Genomic DNA, 19,589 nt, shown 5'->3' with positions numbered 1-19,589 from the left:
AGCGTAAAAAGCAGAAATAGGGTACCAAGTGTGTAAAATATTTTGGTATATAATTCCAAAGCAAAAATTCCGAAATTAAGTCCCACTGAGTGATCTGCATGAGATGTCTAGGTATCCAGAAATGACATCTTTATTACTGAAACAAGGTGACTTTTGTAGCCCGTATTTAGTATGCATAATAAAAATAATCAGATGTGAAAAAAGTCTGCATTCCAAGGCCTGTTTCACACGGGCATCAGCTTGTATAAGAGCAGTGAGAACAGCAAGCTTTTATAAATCATTTGCAGAGCTTTCAGCAAGCTTCTAAAGTACCATACAACTCAAATTTGTAAATGCTGAACACAGATCCTAAAAGAGAAGTATGGGTATTTTATTTATTTTTTTAGAATAATACTTACTTAGGTGGATGCAGCATCAGATCGATGCTTCATTCACCTAGGTAAGTATGATTCTGTGCAGGGCTGCTGTTAGAAATCGTGGGGCCCCATACAGACTGCCTGGCAGGGCCCCCCCAACAAAATATTAAAGATATATTTAGCTAAATTTACAACAAAATCACTATTAGCAGACACAAATATAACATAACTCGCATAATTCCTGCTAAGACCCCGTTCACACTGGGGCGACGCTACTTGCCGGGGCGACCTCACAGGTCACGGTGCGCAGCTCGCACCGCGACCTCAGATCGGCCGGCACGGACTTCATAACATTGAAGTCAATGCAGATCGCTCCGGGTCGCCCCAAAGAAGCTCCGGACCCTTTTTCTAAGTCGGAGCGACTTGTGTCGCTCCTATTAGAACGGGTCAACAGCTTCTCTATGGCAGGTGACCTACGGCGATCTGTAAGGCGACCAGGTCGCCTGACAGGTCGCCCCAGTGTGAACGGGGTCTACATCTAAAAAAAAAACTATGTTAACTAAAAAAGAAGATGAGATGAGAAAAATATACAGGCTGGGCAGTTGGAGCTCAGTGATCAGAGAGAGAGAGAAACAAAGTTACAATTTACAAATAAACTCCTGAGCAGAGATAAGTGCTGAGAGGGGGGCCCACACAGGGAGGGGGATTAGTGAGGGACGATTGTCTCTTTCTCAACAGATAAACGCTGATAGCAGGGAGAGGGACAGATCAGATTCAGGTGCTGGAGGAAGATTTCTGTATTTGTTGACCATCACTAATCCCCCTCTCTGTGTGGGCCCCCCTGTGTGCTCAGGCCCCCTACAAGAGGGCTGGTGGTCCCCCCCCCCCTATCAGCGGCCCTGATTCTGTGCCCCACCAGCTCTAAGACACTGCTGATTGCACGGTTCCCAGTGCTCCCTGAGCAGAGAGCTGGTGACTATCAGTCATCATTCTCTTCTCTGCCCCCTGCACTCACTGGAGCACGGGGCTTACTTTGGCTCTCAGTAGCTCCCTGAGAGACTGAGCCGGGTGCCATTCCAGGCTCCTGGGGGATCCCGGCTATATGGTTGTGATCTTTCCCAAGCCTGGATCGGCCACTGTCAGCTGAAAACAGCTCACAGGAGCTTTGGCTGTACTTCATGGGAGTGCTGGCTGTCATTTTCAGCAAGCAGCTAGTAAGCTTCAGCACTGCTTGAAGCTTGATGAAAACCTACTGAACCCTGCTAGCAGCTTGTTTATAGTGACAATCAGCACTCCCAATAAGATTTGTGTTCCACATTTTCCAAACAGGAGCTGAAGGGAGCTTTAAAGGTCTGGGGAAAGCTGCTCACAGCTTGCTGAAAGGTTCATAAAAGCCTGTTGTTCACACTGTTTTTATACAAGCTGAGGCCTAAGTATGCTTGCTAACATCAACCCTATTGTATAAAAGATTTCTATCTAACAAGCAGAGGCGGCTCTAGGCTTTGTGAGGCCTAAGGCAAAACTTGGACATGAGGCCCCACTCACGCCCATAATGGGAAAAATAATTCAAGCAATAAAAATTAACTGTATAAATTGCATATATTAAGAGCCTTAACCTTTGTACTATGAGTTCACAGTTTCTAGAATTTTCTCTAACCAATTCTTCTTTAATCAAAGATCATTAAACATCGGGTATGTGTATATATATATATATATATATATATATATATACATATATATGTCTGCTCTTACATCACATCATTTCCCTATAGGTCATGATTCCCGGAGTCCCTCCTTACATCAGAATTCAGTGTCCCCCCTTACATAAGAGTTCTCCTTTAAATCAGATTCCCCCAGCATCTCCTCCTTACATCAGAGTCCACAGAATTCCTCTTAGCATTAGAGTCCCCCTCTTAAATCAAATTTCACAGAGCCCCCTTTACATCAGAGTCTCCAGAGTTTCCCCCCTTACACTGTAACTCTGATGTAAGAGGAGTTCTGGGAACCCTGATTGAGGGGAAAAGCTGGGGACTCTGGTGTAACAGGGAACTCTGTGGTCACCAAAGCTCCCCCTTGCATCAGAGTTTCCAGAGACCCCCTTACACTTCCCTTCCTTAGTCCACCACAGTCTAGGGCACGACAAGTCCCACTGCAGAAGGCTGCCATACCTGAGTCCCCACAGAGGGCACTGTAAATTCCAGTATAGTGCACTGCCATTCCTCCCTGAGGAATGGAAGCCTGCTATGGTTGGACTTGTACTGCTCTCTGTAGGGGACTGAGGAACTACTGCCTGCTATGCTAAGACTTGTAGTTCCCTTTGTGGGGACTAAGGCATGACAGCCTGCTATTCTGGAACTTGTAGTGCCCTCTGTGAGGGACTAAAGATTTCTCAGTCCTCCACATTCTAGGACACTATAAGTCCCAGCATAGTGGGCTGTCATTCCTCAGTCCCTCACAGCTGGGGGGGAAAAACAACAGAGTTAAACATCTAAAGGACAACTCCAACCAAAACTACCAATAATGTACGATATGAGTCGATATGCTATATAATGTCACAACCCCGCTACCCCTCACCTTCCACCTCGGGTGCTGTCATTGTGTAGGGCAAAGGGCTCCACCTCCACCATGTTTGGCTTTGATGTCAGATATTCAGGACTGGCTCAGCTCCACTCTCTTCCCTGGCAAATGACTCTGGCATCACAGGGGGGGGGGCTCTCCTCCTCCCCCAGCCACCCAGGGGCCCTCTCCTTCTCCCCCAGCCACCCAGGGGCCCTCTCCTTCTTCCACAGCCACCCAGGGGCCCCTCTCCTTTCCTTCCAGCCACCCAGGGGCCCTCTCCTTCTTCCCCAGCCACCCAGGGGCCCTCTCATTTTCCTCCAGCCACCCAGAGGCCATCTCCTTCTTCTCCTCCAGCCACCCAGGGGCCCTCTCCTTCTTCTTCTCCAGCCACCCAGGAGCCCTCTCCTTCTTCTCCTCCAGCCACCCAGGGGCCCTCTCCTTCTTCTCCTCCAGCCACCCAGGGGCCATCTCCTTCTCCAGCCACCCAGGGGTCCTCTCCTTCTCCTCCAGCCACCCAGGGGCCCTCTCCTTCTCCTCCAGCCACCCAGGGGCCCTCTCCTTCTCCCCCAACAACCCAGGGGCCCCCTCCTTCTCCCCCAGCCACCCAGGGGCCATCTCATTCTCCCCCATCCACCCAGGGGCCATCTCCTTCTGCCCCAGCCACCCAGGAGCCCTCTCCTCCTCCCTCAGCCACCCAGGGGCTCTCTCCTTCTCCCTCAGCCACCCAGGGGCCCTCTCCTTCTCCTTCAGCCATCCAGGGGCCCTCTCCTCCCTTAGCCACCCAGGTGCCCTCTCCTTCTCCTTCAGCCACCCAGGGGCCCTCTCCTTTTCCCCTAGCCACCCAGGGGCCCTCTCCCTTTCCCCTAGCCACCCAGGGGCCCTCTCCTTTTCCCCTAGCCACCTAGGGGCCCTCTCCTTTTCCCCTAGCCACCCAGGGGCCCTCTCCTTTTCCCCTAGACATCCAGGGACCCTATCCTTCTCTTCCAGCCACCCTCTCCTCCCCCAGCCACCCAGGGCCTTCTTCTTCTCCTCCTCCACCACCAACCATTCTAAGACTCTTCCAACTTCCCTGGGGCTACTCACCCCCTTTGCGTAGTAGACACCACAAATCTATGACCAGCCTGCAGAGTAACAAGTCGGGCCTGGTTACCTGTATGTTCCTGGGCCAGGGCAGATCGCCCCTTCCAGAGCAACAACCGATGATAGCAGAGTGAGCTGACTGGGCAGTCACTTCCTACTGATGCAGGTACACGCCCACCGATTCCTCCACATCTTAGCATTACATGATCAGACGGCCAATCCTCAAGCAGAGAAGGCGGGGTAAGTGTCAGCGGACAACAGACACCTGGCAGCCGCAGTGAAGGGACTGCAGCACACTGCTGCAACTTTTATATCCGAGGATCCGAGATTTCCCTGACTGCGCCCTTCTAAATGTTGTCGCTCCGCCACTGGGCGCGAGGCCCCTGTAGGTGCGAGGCCTTAGGCGACCGCCTAATTTGCCTAATTAGAGAGCCGCCTATGCTAACAAGACTAGTTTAAAGTGAACCCCTGGTCAGGCTATAGACATTCAACTGCTGCAAACACTATGGAGTAACTCATCTTTAACCACTTTTGGACTGGATGGGTTTGCCCCTTTAATAACCAGGCCATTTTTTTGCGATTCGGCATTGCCTTACTTTAACAGAAAATTGCACGGTCATGGGACACTGTACCCAAATGTACCCCACAAATAGAACTTTCTTTTGGTGGTATTTGATCACCTCTGCGATTTTTATTTTTTGCGCTTTAAACAAAAAAAGAGCGACAAAAAAAAAAAAAAAAATATATATATATATATATATATATATATATATATATATATATTTTTCACATTCTGCTATATACATTCCCAAAAAAAAATGTAAAAATCAATTTGTATTCTGCTACATATTTTTGGTAAAAAAAAAAAATCACAATAAGCTCATTTTGATTGCTTTGTGCAAAAGTTATCGCATCTACAAACTAGGGGAAAGATTTATGTCATTTTTATTTATTGTTTTTTTTTTTTTTTTTTTACTAGTAATGGCGACGATTTGCGATTTTTTGCAAGATTGCGACATTGGGGCGGACAGATCGGACCCCTAACTGACATTTTCACACTTTTGGGGGAACCAGTGACATTACTACAGTAATCAGTGCTAGAAATATGCACTGTTACTGTAATAATGCCATTGGCAGAGAAGGGGTTAACACAGTGGGTGATCAAGGGGTTAAATGTAGGCCTAGGGGAGTGTTTCTAACTGTATGGGGGTTGGGCTTTTGAAATGATCACAGAGAGCTGTGATCCTATATAGAAGGATCACAGGTGCTCTGTGATCATTCCAGAGAGAAGAATGGTCAGCTGTGTTTACAACAGCTGACGGTTATTCTCTCTCAACACGGAGCGATCGCGGGTGGCTGGCAGCAATCAGAGCCGGCAGTCATCAAATGCAAAAAAAAAACAAAAACAGGCTGGTTGTACTGATTTTGATTAGATGGATTGAAAATGAATTTTGATTTGTCTATGGCCAGCTTAAATCTTTATGGTTCCCCTTCAACTATCACCTTCTGAACCAGAGACAATAGTCACCAGGACAATAGAGAGGGTGAATTTCACCAGCAGGTACACTGTAAATAAAAATAAAATAATACTTACTTTACACACCCTTAAAGTTCACAGCAAAAACCCATTTGAGTCACTGTGCTACCCCTCCAGGCAGTGACTCAGCAGCCTCCAGGATTCTAATCTCTAATGTATACACAAATTGGGTGTTCTAAGAGGTGGGAGAAGAGTAACCTGAGCTGTTGAAGGTTGCCATACGTGGATCGGAATTGGTCTGGTTCAGCAGGGACCAGCCAAATTTCAATCCATGTTTGGGCAGGCTGGTTGTTACAGAAGTTGATCTACCAATCGACCTTTGTACAACCAGCCTGTCTGTTTTTTCCTGAATGATCAGAGCTGCTGGCTATAGCCAGCAACACTTATTATTGTATTCTGATGGCTGTGGCCAGGAAGGCGCCCTGCTGTCAGCATACAATTACCCAGCAGAAGTGATTCCCCCGATTCAGATCGAGTGTGTAGATGGGGAAATCAGCTCCTCTTTTTTCTTTTTTCAACCCGCTGGTTAAACCAAAGAAAAGTGAGTAATGTATGGGCAGCCAACTTATAGAAAAGTGTAAATAAAAGAGTAAATGTGCGTACAAAAAATAAAATCCTAATCCTTTTTTATAATGGAGTGGTCAAGGCAGAATTTTTTTTTTTATCTTAATGCATTCTATGCATTAAGATAAAAAGCCTTCTGTGTGCAGCAGCCCCCCTCAGCCCCCTAATACTTACCTGAGGTCCCTCTCTGTCCAGTGATGCCCACGAGTGTGTCAGCTGACCGAGATTATCCTTCCTGATTGAATGAGACACAGCCACAGAGCCATAGGCTCCCACTGCTGTCAATCAAAGTCAGCTATCCAATCAGAGGAGGGGGTCGGTGCTAGGTCGCGGCTCCTTATCTGAAAGGACACAGGGAGCTGTGACTCGGCTCGGGTGCCCCCATAGCAAGCTGCTTGCTGTGGGGGCACTGAAAAGGAGGGAGGGGCCAAGATCACAGAAGAGGGACCCGAGGAGAGGAGGATCTGGACTGCTCTGTGTAAATCCACTGCAACACAGCAGGTAAGTATAACATGTTTGTTATTTTTATAGGAAAAAATAAAACAAGACAGTACAACCACTTAAGGCTTGTGTTCTATATTTAGTGTGTTACAGAGAGGTGGGCTGGATCTGCCCAGGGCCATCCATTTTTTGACATCAGACAGAAAAGGGGAATTTCATTCAACATATCTGACAGGTGAAATGGAAATGTAATTATGACTGCCTCATTTATAACAAGGTCACAGTGCTAGCTGCCTATTCATTTTCAGCTCTCCTGGAGTTCTAGTTGTTCTTTGCCACCAAGTACTGATGATAGGTCTCACAGCAAAGATCTATACCTGCTGAGAAGTTACAACTTCCGTATACTCCCCAGCATGAATGTTTATTTTGAGACGCATGAGCTGTGTTTTGTGACAAATTGTAAAGCAGGTAAAACCTAATGAAAATGTGTTAAAAAATCTATGCAGAGCCACTTTTGGACAACAGCATTGCCAATCTGTGGAGAGACTAGTGTTTGATGTACTAGCAGATTTAGATGGACTTGAAAACCAAATTAAAGCTGAGCTCCAGTTAACACTTTTTAGTTATTTACAGCTAGTAACTTTTTTTTCCTTTTGGGATAAAGGTATTACATAAATGAATATAAGCTGGACTTTGTAAACACCCCTGTCAGTGGTAAATGGTTTGTCTCAACCCTTAAACTGCTACTTTTACTGGACAGCATAACAAATCTACTGGTTGGATTAACAGGTAAAAAAAAGGAGAAAAGGCTACAAAAATGAAAGATGATTGATAAGCTGCAAGATGATTGATAAGCTGCAATATATTAAAATAATAATGAACACAGAAGCTACAATTTATTATATTGCAGTTCATTCCCCAGTCCTTAAATGTGGTGGCTGCATTTGTTTTCATTTTTTAATACATTTTTCCATTATTTTCACCTGATGCAGGCAGGAAGTTTTCTCCCTTTCTACAGGGATGGTTCAGATAAACTCTTAAGCCTCGTACACACGCACCGATTGTTGGCCGTAAATTTTTGGCCAACGTCCAATCGGCCGATCGTCGGCTTGTTAGTATGATGGTGCCGACAACCGACTGCGACTTTTTGGCCGAACAGAATCTGGTGTGCATGCTATAAAATGTTTGTTGGCCGTCACCAGAACGGCCGATTGTTCGTCAGTCAGTACAGATTTCGGCAGACAAAAGTCAGATGAGCAAGACTGGGCATGCTCAGAGAAGAAAAAACACACGGAAAGTAAACCAGAACATGACATCACTTCTGCAGTTGGTTGTTGTTGGCCGACAAAATTTGCGTGCAGTCTAGAGCACATTTCAACCAACACAACAACACTGGACAAAAGATGGCCGATCGGTCGGCCAACAATCGGTGCGTGTGTACGAGGCTTTACACATGACTTATCAAGGTAATCTTCATCAAGTACCAAAGCAATGTTTGCAACACACATACCCAACCTTTTGGGGCACAATGACAGCAGGATTTACTGCTATTATTGCATCTAGATGTCTGCACCAGAACCAGATATACACTATATTGTCATAAATATTGGGATGCCTGCTTTTACATGCATATAAAACTTTAATGGCATCCCAGTTTTAGTCCATAGGGTTCAATATTTATTTGGCCCACCCTTTGCAGCTATAACAGATTCAACTCTTCTGGGAAAGCTGTCCACAAGGTTTAGGAGTGTGACTATAAGAATGATTGACTATTCTTCCAGAAGCGCTATTGTGAGGTCAGACACTCATGTAGACAAAAAGGCCTGGCTTGCAGTCTCTGTTCTAATTCATCCCAAAGGTGTTCTATTGGGTTGAGGTCAGGAATGCAAGCCATTCAAGTTCCTCCACCCCAAACTCGCTCATCCATATCTTTATGGACCTTGCTTTGTTCACTGGTCCAAATCATTTGGTGGAGGGGGGATTATAGTGTGGGTTTTTTTTAGGGGTTGGGCTTGGTCCCTTAGTTCCAATGAAGAGAACTCTTAAGGCGTCAACATACCAACACATTTTGTAAAAAGTAATGCTCCCAACTTTGTGGGAACAGTTTGGGGATGCCACCTTCTTGTTTCAACATTATTGTGCACCAGTGCACTGCTACGTGTATGTTTATATCGTCAGATTTGCCCATAGCTGACCACATATCAGCATCATAAATGAATATTCTTTCTGGCTCTGTAGAAACTATCAATCCGAGTGTCCTAATTCTAGAAGCTGCTTTGCAGAAAATCCCACTTCAGCCATCAGGGGCTTCTGTGAAGACCAGGAACTTCTAGAACCTGCAACTTGGTAAGCAGTAATCTGATGGTGAAAACGGTGCTCCAATCTATATGTGACAATAATTATCCCATTAATGCAATTACCCTTCTAAAGACAAAAACAAACATTTGATATATCACAGCTTACCAATCCCTAAAAAGTGGTGGTTGCATTCGTTTTCTTTTTGAGCTTTTTTCTTTTATATTCACTTTGTGATCCGACCAATAACACACTTTCTTTTGCACCAGTAAGGGTCCTTTCACACGGCCGCTCCGTGTGAAAGGTCCGCTGCGGGACTTTTTTTTTTTTTTCCACGGAGCGGATGACATTTGTGTCATCTGCTCCGTGTGCCCGCATATCATCCCATCCGTTTGCGGATGATATGCGGACATAATGTAAGTATATGGCACTGCGGATGTCAGCGGATGACACCGCTGACATCCGATTTTCCTTCCTTTCCGTTTTTTACACGGAAGAAAAAATGGGGTTCTGTTCCATTCGTAAAAACGGAACAGAACTGAAAGGAAGAAAATCGGGTGTCAGTGGATGATATTCCGCTGACACCCGCAGTGCCATTCACTTACATTATGTCCGTAAATCATCCGCAAACGGATGGGATGATTTGCGGACACACGGAGCGGCCGTGTGAAAGGACCCTAACACACTTTGGGGTTTGTTTACTTAAGCTGAAGAGTGCAAAATCAGGCTCACTTCTGCATTAGAAACCAATCAGCTTCTATGTTTTATTGCCAAAGAATAATTGAACAAGCTGAGGTTAGAAGCTAATTGGTTTGTAAACAGAAGTGAGCCTGATTTTGCACTCTCCTGCCTTAGTAAATAAACCCGCATCTGTCTTAAGCCTGATACACACTAATATTTTTTTTTTCCAGCAAGCTCATCCGACAGAAGCCAAACTACCGGCTTCTGTTGGACCGGCTGACATACACAGGGGCCAAATGTCAGCCAGTTTTTATTGACTCACGTTTTTATTTTATTGGCTCATGTGTGGCATAACTCCACTCTATGGATGAGTAACAGAATCACCTTTAGGCAGCAATGTTCTCAATCTGGGGAAGAGGGTAGAGTTAGATGTACTAGGCGATCTAGATGAACTTGACTAACAAAAAGCTAAATTCCAATTATTATTTATTAGGTCGTTACATCAACAGTTTTATTTTTGGGATAAGGGTTTTACATACAGTACATCCGGAGAGTATTCACAGCGCTTCACTTTTTCCACATTTTGTTATGTTACAGCCTTATTCAAAAATTGATTAAATTCATTATTTTCCTCAAAATTCTACAAACAATATACCATAATGACAATGTGAATGAAGTTTGTTTGAAATCTTTGAAAATTTATTTAAAAAAAAAAAAAAAAAATCACATGTACACAAGTATCCACAGCCTTTGCCATGCTGTTCAAAATTGAGCTCAGGTTCATCCTGTTTCCACTGATCATCCTTGAGATGTTTCTACAACTTGATTGGAGTCTACCTGTGGACATGAGTTGGAAAGGCACACACCTGTCTATATAAGGCCCCACATTCAACAGTTCAACAGCACAAAGCAAGCCTTGAAGTCCATAGAATTGTCTGTAGACCTCCAAGACAAGATTTTATCGAGGCACAGATCTGGGGAAGGGCACAGAAAATTTTCTGCAGTATTTAAGGTCCCAATGAGCACAGTGGCCTCCATCATCCGTAAATGGAAGAAGTTTGGAACCACCAGGACTCTAACTAGAGCGGGCTGCTTGGCCAAACTGAGTAATCGGGGGAGAAGGATCTTAGTCGGGGAGGTGACCGAGAACCCAATGGTCACTCTGACAGAGCTCCAGCATTTCTCTGTGGAGAGAGGGGAACCTTTAAGAAGAACAACCATCTCTGCAGCACTCTACCAAATAGGCCTGTATGGTAGAGTGGCCAGACGGAAGCCACTCCTCAGTAAAAGGCACATGACAGCCCATTTAGAGTTTGCCAAAAGGCACCTGAAGGACTCTCAGACCATGAGAAACAAAATTCTCTGGTCTGATGAAACAAAGATTGAACACTTTGGTCCTAATGGCAAGCGTCATGACTGGAGGAAACCTGGCACGGTTCATCAACTGGTCAATACCATCACTACAGTAAAGCATGGTGGTGGCAGCATCATGCTGTGGGGATTTTTTTCAGCGTCAGGATCTGGGAGACTAGTCAGAATCAAGGGAAAGATGAATGCAGTAATGTACAGAGACACCCTTGATGAAAACCTTCTCCAGAGCGCTCTGGACCTCAGACTAGGGCAAAAGTTTATCTTCCAACAGGACAACAACCCTAAACATATAGCCAAGATAACAAAGGAGTGGCTATGAGACAACTCTGAGAATGTCCTTAGGTGGCCCAGCCAGAGCCCAGACTTGAACCTGATGGAACATCTCTGGAGAGATCTGAGCACCGACGCTCCCCATCCAACCTGATGGAGCTTGAGAGGTCCTGCAAAGAAGAATTGAAGAAACTGCCTAAAAATAGGTGTGCCAAGCTTGTAGCATCCTACTCAAAAACACCTGAGACTGTAATTGGTGCCAAAGGTGCTTCAACAAAGTATTGAGCAAAGACTGTAAATACGTATGTACATATGATTTTTTTTTTTCGTTTTTTTTTTTTTTTTGTAAAGATTTCAAACAAACCTCTTTCACATTGTCATTATGGGGTATTTTTTGCAGAATTTTGAGAAAAATAATTAATTTAATCAATTTTGGAATAAGGATGTAACATAACAAAATGTGGGGGAGTGGTTTAGCTCCGTTCTGAGATGTCCGCTTGAACTGAATCCTCCTGCACAACGGAGGTTCAAATCAGCATTTCAGGGACAAAACGAGCTATACAAACATGGGGATAAATGACAATAATACCTCGGCTGCCTCAGGACCAGAGCAGCCATGCTTGGCAAAAAAGTCTGTACTAGCCCAAGGAGAGAACAGAGGCCCTTCTGTCTCAGTCAATATGCGTCACAGACTTACAAGCAGTTGCAGTCAACATCAAAGCCACCCTGTCCGCAATGATTACAGACCTGAGGGCAGACATACATTCAATTGTAGCTCAAATGGGGTCAGTGGAGCAGCGATAGTACAATGAACCTCCGACACAAATCTTTCTCACATTCTAGAGATTCGCAGACACTTGGAAGACCTTGATAATTGTGGATGTCACTACAATATATACATCAGGGGAATCCCAGAGTCTGTAGAGCAACCATTCATTGAGCAAACGGTTGCAGGAGTATTTAATAATTTACAGGACAGACCTGCAGACTCCCCTATCAAGATGGTGAGAATACATAAGGCCCTGAGACCCAGGGGATGTGAAAATGACCCTCCAATAGACAAATCTATGCTGTTTTGTGAATCTTCCATTAAGAGAAGCAATACTCACTTACTCAGGAAAGCAAGAGAACGCAACCATGTTCTCTTAAATGGGACTGAAATCAAACTTTTCCAAGACCTATCCCACCATAACCCTCCAGCACAGATGAGCTCTATGCCCTCTGCTGGATCAGCTCTGTACTACAGGAATTCCACATAGATGAATGTTTCTGCCTATTTGCCACTTGGAGGGGTCACAAAGCTCATCTCTGTACTCCTTATGACCTGCAAGCATTCTGTGACTCTTTGAACCTTCCCTTAATTGAAGTGCCGGATTGGCACAGCTCATTTTCCATTTCTGATGCCTGGATCGAAGTCTCCAATAATTGTACACCAAAAGCACTAAGACACCATTAAGAAATGAAAACCCCAGAATAATGGGATTTATTATAGCGCTTGCTGGTACTATTCAGGGATGGACAATTGCTTGTTCATACCCTGGATAGTAAAATTGGCGATCAAGTGGTAAGAATAAATTATATATATATATAAATAAATAATGAATTTTGTGTAGAACACACAACTATACAGTAATACACCAGTGATATTCACAATTCATTTACATGAAATAGATCACAGTAAAAATCAATCTTAATATAAAACCTTTGTTATCATAAAGTGCAAGATTAGTGCCAAAGTTTGTGCCAAAAAATATCCAAATAAACAGTTCATAAGTGACTTTAGTGCATGAATAAAAAACTTTAGTGCCAGGTAAGGGAAAGTGCAGGTGCTTAGTGCTGGATCCTCCAGTAGTCCAACTGCTGGTATTTGGGCGTGACCTTATGGAATAGTGGGGGATGATTCAGAGCGGACCTCTGAAGACGTCATATGCTCTGACGAAACGCGCGTCAGGTGGAACGCACGCTGCACGCTATGGGAGCCTGGTGGAACGCAAACCGGTAGTTACTGCTCTCCACTCACAGGCACCATCCGTAGCAGACGCAATTTGGAACTTTTAAACTATTTGTACTGTGCAATAGCATTACTTAATAAAGGCTACCTTTTTGACGGTACTACACTATTTGGAGCACTTTATTTTCCCCAAATCGGACCCGGAGGATCGAGTTCATCCAAGGGAGGGATCCCGGACCACAGGGAACTACAAGGCCCAGCAGTTACCTTCCAGGCTCAGGAGGCCACAGGCTCTAAAGGTATTTTTACCGTAAGGTATTTAAGACCCACTACCTCTGGTGAGTGCATACCCCCACTATTCCATAAGGTCACGCCCAAGTACCAGCAGTTGGACTACTGGAGGACCCAGCACTAAGCACCTGCACTTTCCCTTATCTGGCACTAAAGTTTTTTATTCATGCACTAAAGTCACTCATGAACTGTTTATTTGGACATTTTGTGGCACAAACTTTGGCACTAATCTTGCACTTCATGATAACAAAGGTTTTATATTAAGATTGATTTTTACTGTGATCTATTTAATGTAAATGAATTGTGAATATCACTGGTTTATTACTATATAGTTGTGTGTTCTACACAAAATTCATTATTTATTTATATATATATATATATATATATATATATATATATATATATATATATATATATATATATATATATATATATTTATAATTTATTCTTACCACTTGATTGCCAATTTTACTGTCCAAGGTATGAACAAGCAACTGCCCATCCCTGAATAGTACCAGCAAGCGCTATAATAAATCCCATTATTCTGGGGTTTTCATTTCTTCACTCATTACATATCTTATAGCAGCTGCTGTCATTATCCCTTCACTCACCTTTATTTATTTATTTATTAACCCACTCTCCCCCAGTTAGGACCTCCATAGGCGCGAGGGATATACACCTATTGGAGTATATATCTCTATCACTAATACTCCGTGACCGACCATACAGGAACCATTATTCTCCCTCAGCTCATACCCCCAAATCCCAGAGATGAGGCCCCCAGGAGCCCTGGCTTATCCTCACCACGTAGAAGGGAGCACATGGATGCCTGATGACACTTTTCGCTCCTCTTTGCAAGCCTTAATTCCATATAGGATCTCCACTGTGGTAGACATATGATTGTTCCCCTAGACTCTATATTTATTAGATATTAACTTTTCCATCTAGTTATCTCTTTCTAGTGAAGCATGAAGATGACATGCCTAAGAAGCTGCTCAAGGATCTTCTCCATACACCAACTAGCCCTGAGTGAGTTCATAACATTTACAGCATGTATACTCTGTATACTTCTTGCGTCTCCTTTTACTCGTCACACAGCTATAGCACTGGCAGAATGTCTTTATTAACAATGCTGTCTTGTTCTATTGAACAGTAGTACTATCCAAACTTTATTCATTAAGGACTCTTATTATCTAATTGATACATCCCATACAGAGCAGTTATCATTAGAAAATGTATATTTAATCAAATGTTTTATTTTTCTTGCAAGCCCCATGCCTCTGGGCATCACAACAATTCTTGCAGAGAAAACAATGATCATGTTTATCCTCCAATCACCAATCACTATGCCTTTTATTACAACATATCTTTTAGTTGTTATCCCGTGGCAAGGGGAAAAAAAAAACCTACAATACAAACATCATGCTTCCACAGCATGAGTGTTCCTAGACTGCACTCCTTCCAGATGTTACAAACTGCACATTTACAATACTGATTATATTATATTATCTGCCCCTTTGTAGTGTCAATAACGAATAAAGTAGTTCCTTAATGTGATTTTTACATTTACAATAATCAGCTACAACTACCTATGGGTTAATAGGTAGATACTTTATTACTATAGGGGAAAAGAGAGACCCCTAATTCTTTCACCTATCCTACTTTAACACATCTCAACATTTCTCTTAGCCTCCTTTTCCAAGACTACATTACAGCTTAGTCCAAAATGACGGTTCGTTATGCAATAGCGCTCATTCGAGCATTATCTAAAACTGCCAACTATTGCAAAATGTAGAAATTGTTTTCTTCACATAGACCTCTAAGTGTTTTATGTTCTTTGATACCATGAGGGAAAGGAGAAGCCTTTATATCCTTCACTTTTCCCACTAAAGTATTCCTTACGAATACTAACTGTTCATGGTCTTATGTCTACATATTCTCTCCCTTACTATTTTTATAGCCCCCTTACACCCTTTCCTCTCATCCCCTCTTTATCTCCCTTGCTCCTTGCAACCTCCCTCTTCCTTTTCCCTTTGCCCCATCCTCTCCCCTTCCCCTCCTTTTTTTTTCTCCTCTTATCATCCCAATCACCTTCTCTCTCCGCAAATAAGAGCACACTCAATACTCCCACACACTTCTGCTACAGGAACAACACACTATCTGTCAATCACTACCCAACCACTTACCAAACCTTATCATGACTTCACAGACCCCTCAATCCTCTCTTTTTCCTTTGAAAATGGTATCTGTTAAGGCCAAAGGCTTAAACATACCTGAAAAACGATCCCAATATCTTTGAGAATTTCAGAAACTCAGAGCTAATATTGTCTGCATCCAGGAAACTCATTTTCTGGTAGACAAAATTCTTAAATTTTCAGATAGAGAATATCCACTTGCATTCCATGCAACAAAAAAAAAAAAGAATCTAAAACAAAGGGTGTCTCTTTTCTTATTTCTAAATGAATACCTTTTCAACTGATCGACTTTATGTATGAATAAGTAGGTAGATATATTTTCCTTAAGGGAAAGATTGGCTCATGGCCTATCACAATTGCCAACATCTATGTTCCGAACACCAAACAAGTCCCATTTTTCTGCCAAATAGGAGACTTACTATCTGCATTCTCAACAGGGATTCTAATTCTCGGGGGAGGTTGCAACTCCTCTCTTAATCCACTCTTGGACATATCCTTAGGTATCTCAGCCATGCCCTACAGAGCTTTAAAACAAATCAAACTGCAACTCCATGGACTCATGCTACAGGATACTTGGAGAACACTATATCCCCTAGACAGACTACACATACTTCTAACCTTTGCACCAGAAATACTCACAAATTGATTACTTTTGCATATCCCAATCAGACACTTCCCCTTTTTACAAAGGGCCACAATAGAGCCCATGACACTCTTAGATCACCACCCAATTACCATCCATCTAGTCTTTCCGGAAAATATCTCCAGAACGAAAATCTGGACACTCGACACCTACCTACTTAAAAATCCAGATGATACACAAAGATTCAACACCTGCATTCAGGAATACTTCTCACTCAATGATGACACAGAGACATCCCTCATCACTGAATGGGAAGCTCATAAGTGTGTCATTCGTGGAGAGTTTCTAAAAACTGCCTCCAATATCAAAAGAGAACGCCAGACTAAAATTTTGTCTCTCATGACTCAGGTCCATACACTGGAAATGGCTCATAAAAGAAACATAGCTTGTGCAACCCACCAAGAACTTGTCCAAACAAGACTTCTTATTCTTGAGGAACTTAACATGAGAACCAAAAAAAAAAATACATTCTACGGCACAAAATGTACTAAGAACAAGGAAACAAAAGTGGTAGACTCCTTGTCAAAGCAATGCAAAAAAAGAAGAGCAGTGCTACAGTTCACCACATAAAAGACAAACAGGGGAATTTACATTCCTCCAATGAGAGCATAGCAAAACAATATTACCATACACTGTACAACATTCCTTCCAATCCCAAATGCCCCTATGGTACTAAAACAAGAGCCCATATTATTCAAGACTTTCTTACAAAGTATGGCTCCTCATCGATCTCTTTGGAAGCCTCCCGCAAACTTGATGTCCCCCTCTCAGAGGAGGAATTTAAAATGGCTTTCAAAGACATGAAAGTCCGTAAAGTGCCCGGACCAGACGGTCTCCCGTTACAATATTATAAAACTTTTAAAGAGGTCTTACAAAAATAGTTTTCTTTCAGGCTTTTGTTCATTCCAATCCGAAAACCCAGCACTCCCCACAACTCCTGGAAGTGCACATAGCGGGTATTTCAAAAGAAGGAAAAGATACCTCCCTTGTTACAAATTATCAACCAATATCACTCATTAACATTGACATTGACATTAAAATATAGCCTAAAATTCTAGCCAGTCACCTGTTACCACTTCTCCCTTCCATAATCTCTCTTGATCAAGTAGGATTTATACCTGGCAGAAAAGGTAGAGATAAAACAATAAAGGCCCTAAATCTCCACCATTGGCTCAACTACAGTGCAAAACAAGGCTTCTTTCTCTCCCTCTTCTACCATAGAGAGTCAATGGCCACCTGTCAAATGCCTTTCACCTTCATAATGGTTCCAGACAGGGATGTCGCCTATCCCCATTACTTTTTGTCCTTACCCTTGAACCTCTACTAAACAAAATACGCATGAACCCCAATATAAGAGGAATCACTTCTAAAAACTAGACATACAAACAACATTTGCAGACGACCTTCTATTCTTTTTAAAAAAATGGCGTGGGGTTTCCCCTACAATCCATACCAGACCCTTATCCGAGCACACAGCGAGCGAGCACCCCCCCATCCTGAACCATACCAGGCCACATGCTCTCAACATGGGGGGGCAGGTGCTTTGGGACAGGGGTCTCTTCCCGACAACTGTGAGCTGAGGTTGTGGGGGTCTGCAGGGGAGGCTTATTGGAATCTGGAAGCCCCCTTTAACAAGGGGACCCCCAGATCTCATCCCCCCCTATGTGAATGGATATCGGGTGCATCGTACCCCTACCCATTCACCAAAAAAGTGTACAAAAAATAAAGACAAAAGCCAGTTTTGGAAAAGTCCTTAAAAAATTTTTAAAAAATAGTGTCCCCCCCATGATCAGTCACCCGCCCGGCTGCCCGCCCGAACAATAGAAAAAAAAAAAAGCTCCTGCTTCTACGAACGCTTCCCGCGGTCTGAGCTGTTTTGATTTTGACAGCTTTTGACAAAAAAAAAAAAAAGTGGAAAAAATGAAATGCTGTGAATACTTTCCTGATGCACTGTAAATGAATGCAGGCTGATCATGGTAATAATCACCCCTGTCAGTTTGTTCCAATCTCCAAACTGTCACTTTTGCTCGACAGCTTGGTCTGCTAAAGAGAGTTGAAAAATAACAAGCTTACTAGCCAGATCACCAGGTGAAAATAAAGAAATAAAAGCCTAAAAAGAAAACTGATACACTTACCACCTTTAAGATAAGCTGCAGTATGATCATACTTTTGCTTTTGGGCTTAGACACATGTTAAATCACAACTGCATTACAATTTATTTGTTTACAACAGAAAGTATTTTCTTATGGAAATAATACAAGTTAATCAGGGAGGACTATAAAAACTACATGAAGATCTCTAGCATTATATGTCATATTTTTTCTCTAATTCCCAGAGACCTATTTAGGCTATATATAGTCAAGTTTAAAATGCTTGTGACATTTTATAACCATACCTGAGCTCTAAAATGCTGATGACGTTTCCAGATGGATATATTCTTCTCACAAAATTGAAATCTCCAACGTAGATGCTACCATCAGGCCCAGTTGCCATGGCAACAGGAGCAAAGAGTTTGTTATTATGAACAGGTCCATTACAAGAGGAACAGGTGGGGTTTCGCTGCTGGCCATTTCCCATTATCGTAGAGATCACAGGGGGCTGCTGAGATATAAATATATTTTCTCCATCTCCTTTGTACAAAATTCCTAAAAAAAAAAAAAAAGTATACAAATGAATATTAATGTGCTATAGAAATAGCCGATTCATGTCTTTAATGGGGATTACCACCTTCTCTCTGAAAGTGGAAAGCCCTCATCCCATGAAGACCAGTTGAGGTCTCCTCAATTAAAACCCTTCCCAATCAGTTGTTTAACCTCCCTGGCGGTATGATTCTGTCAGGAATTCTGTTCCAAAAGCGGTACAATTCTTTTCATGGAAATTTGGCGTTATGTATTATAGGCCTACAATTCTTAGTAATTACTGACTTAAACCTGACCAAAACAAGACTCTAGTAGACATCCCAGATGTGATAAATTTGAAACACAAACAAGTGAATTATAATTGAATCAATAATATTATTTTATTATTTAATATATAATATATATAATAAAATTGTATTATTGATTAGATTATAATTCATGCGCTATATATTATATATATATGTGTGTATATAGATATATATATATATATATATATATATATATATATATATACGTGTGTGTGTATATATATATATATATATATATATATATATATATATGTGTGTGTATATAGGTATATATATATATATATATATATATATATATATATATATATATATATATATATATATATATATATATACATATATATATATATATATATATATATATATATATATATATATATATATATATACATATATATATATATATAT

General features: G+C 42.4%; 1 protein-coding gene across 4 annotated transcripts in view; it reads right to left on the bottom strand.

Moving 5' to 3' along the window:
- Positions 1-19,589, bottom strand: part of TENM1 (teneurin transmembrane protein 1) — a 1,047,296-nt gene that overhangs the window by 239,029 nt on the left and 788,678 nt on the right. For all 4 annotated transcript variants that reach the window (XM_082262885.1, XM_082262886.1, XM_082262887.1 and 1 more), the window contains one exon: positions 18,630-18,879. In XM_082262885.1, the coding sequence (XP_082119011.1) occupies positions 18,630-18,879 (250 nt within the window). The remainder of the gene's footprint in view (positions 1-18,629; positions 18,880-19,589) is intronic.

Source organism: Pelophylax lessonae (genome assembly GCF_965119305.1).
Source record: "Pelophylax lessonae genome assembly, chromosome: 7".
Lineage (NCBI taxonomy): Eukaryota > Metazoa > Chordata > Amphibia > Anura > Ranidae > Pelophylax > Pelophylax lessonae.
This window is presented reverse-complemented; position numbering and strand designations above follow the sequence as displayed.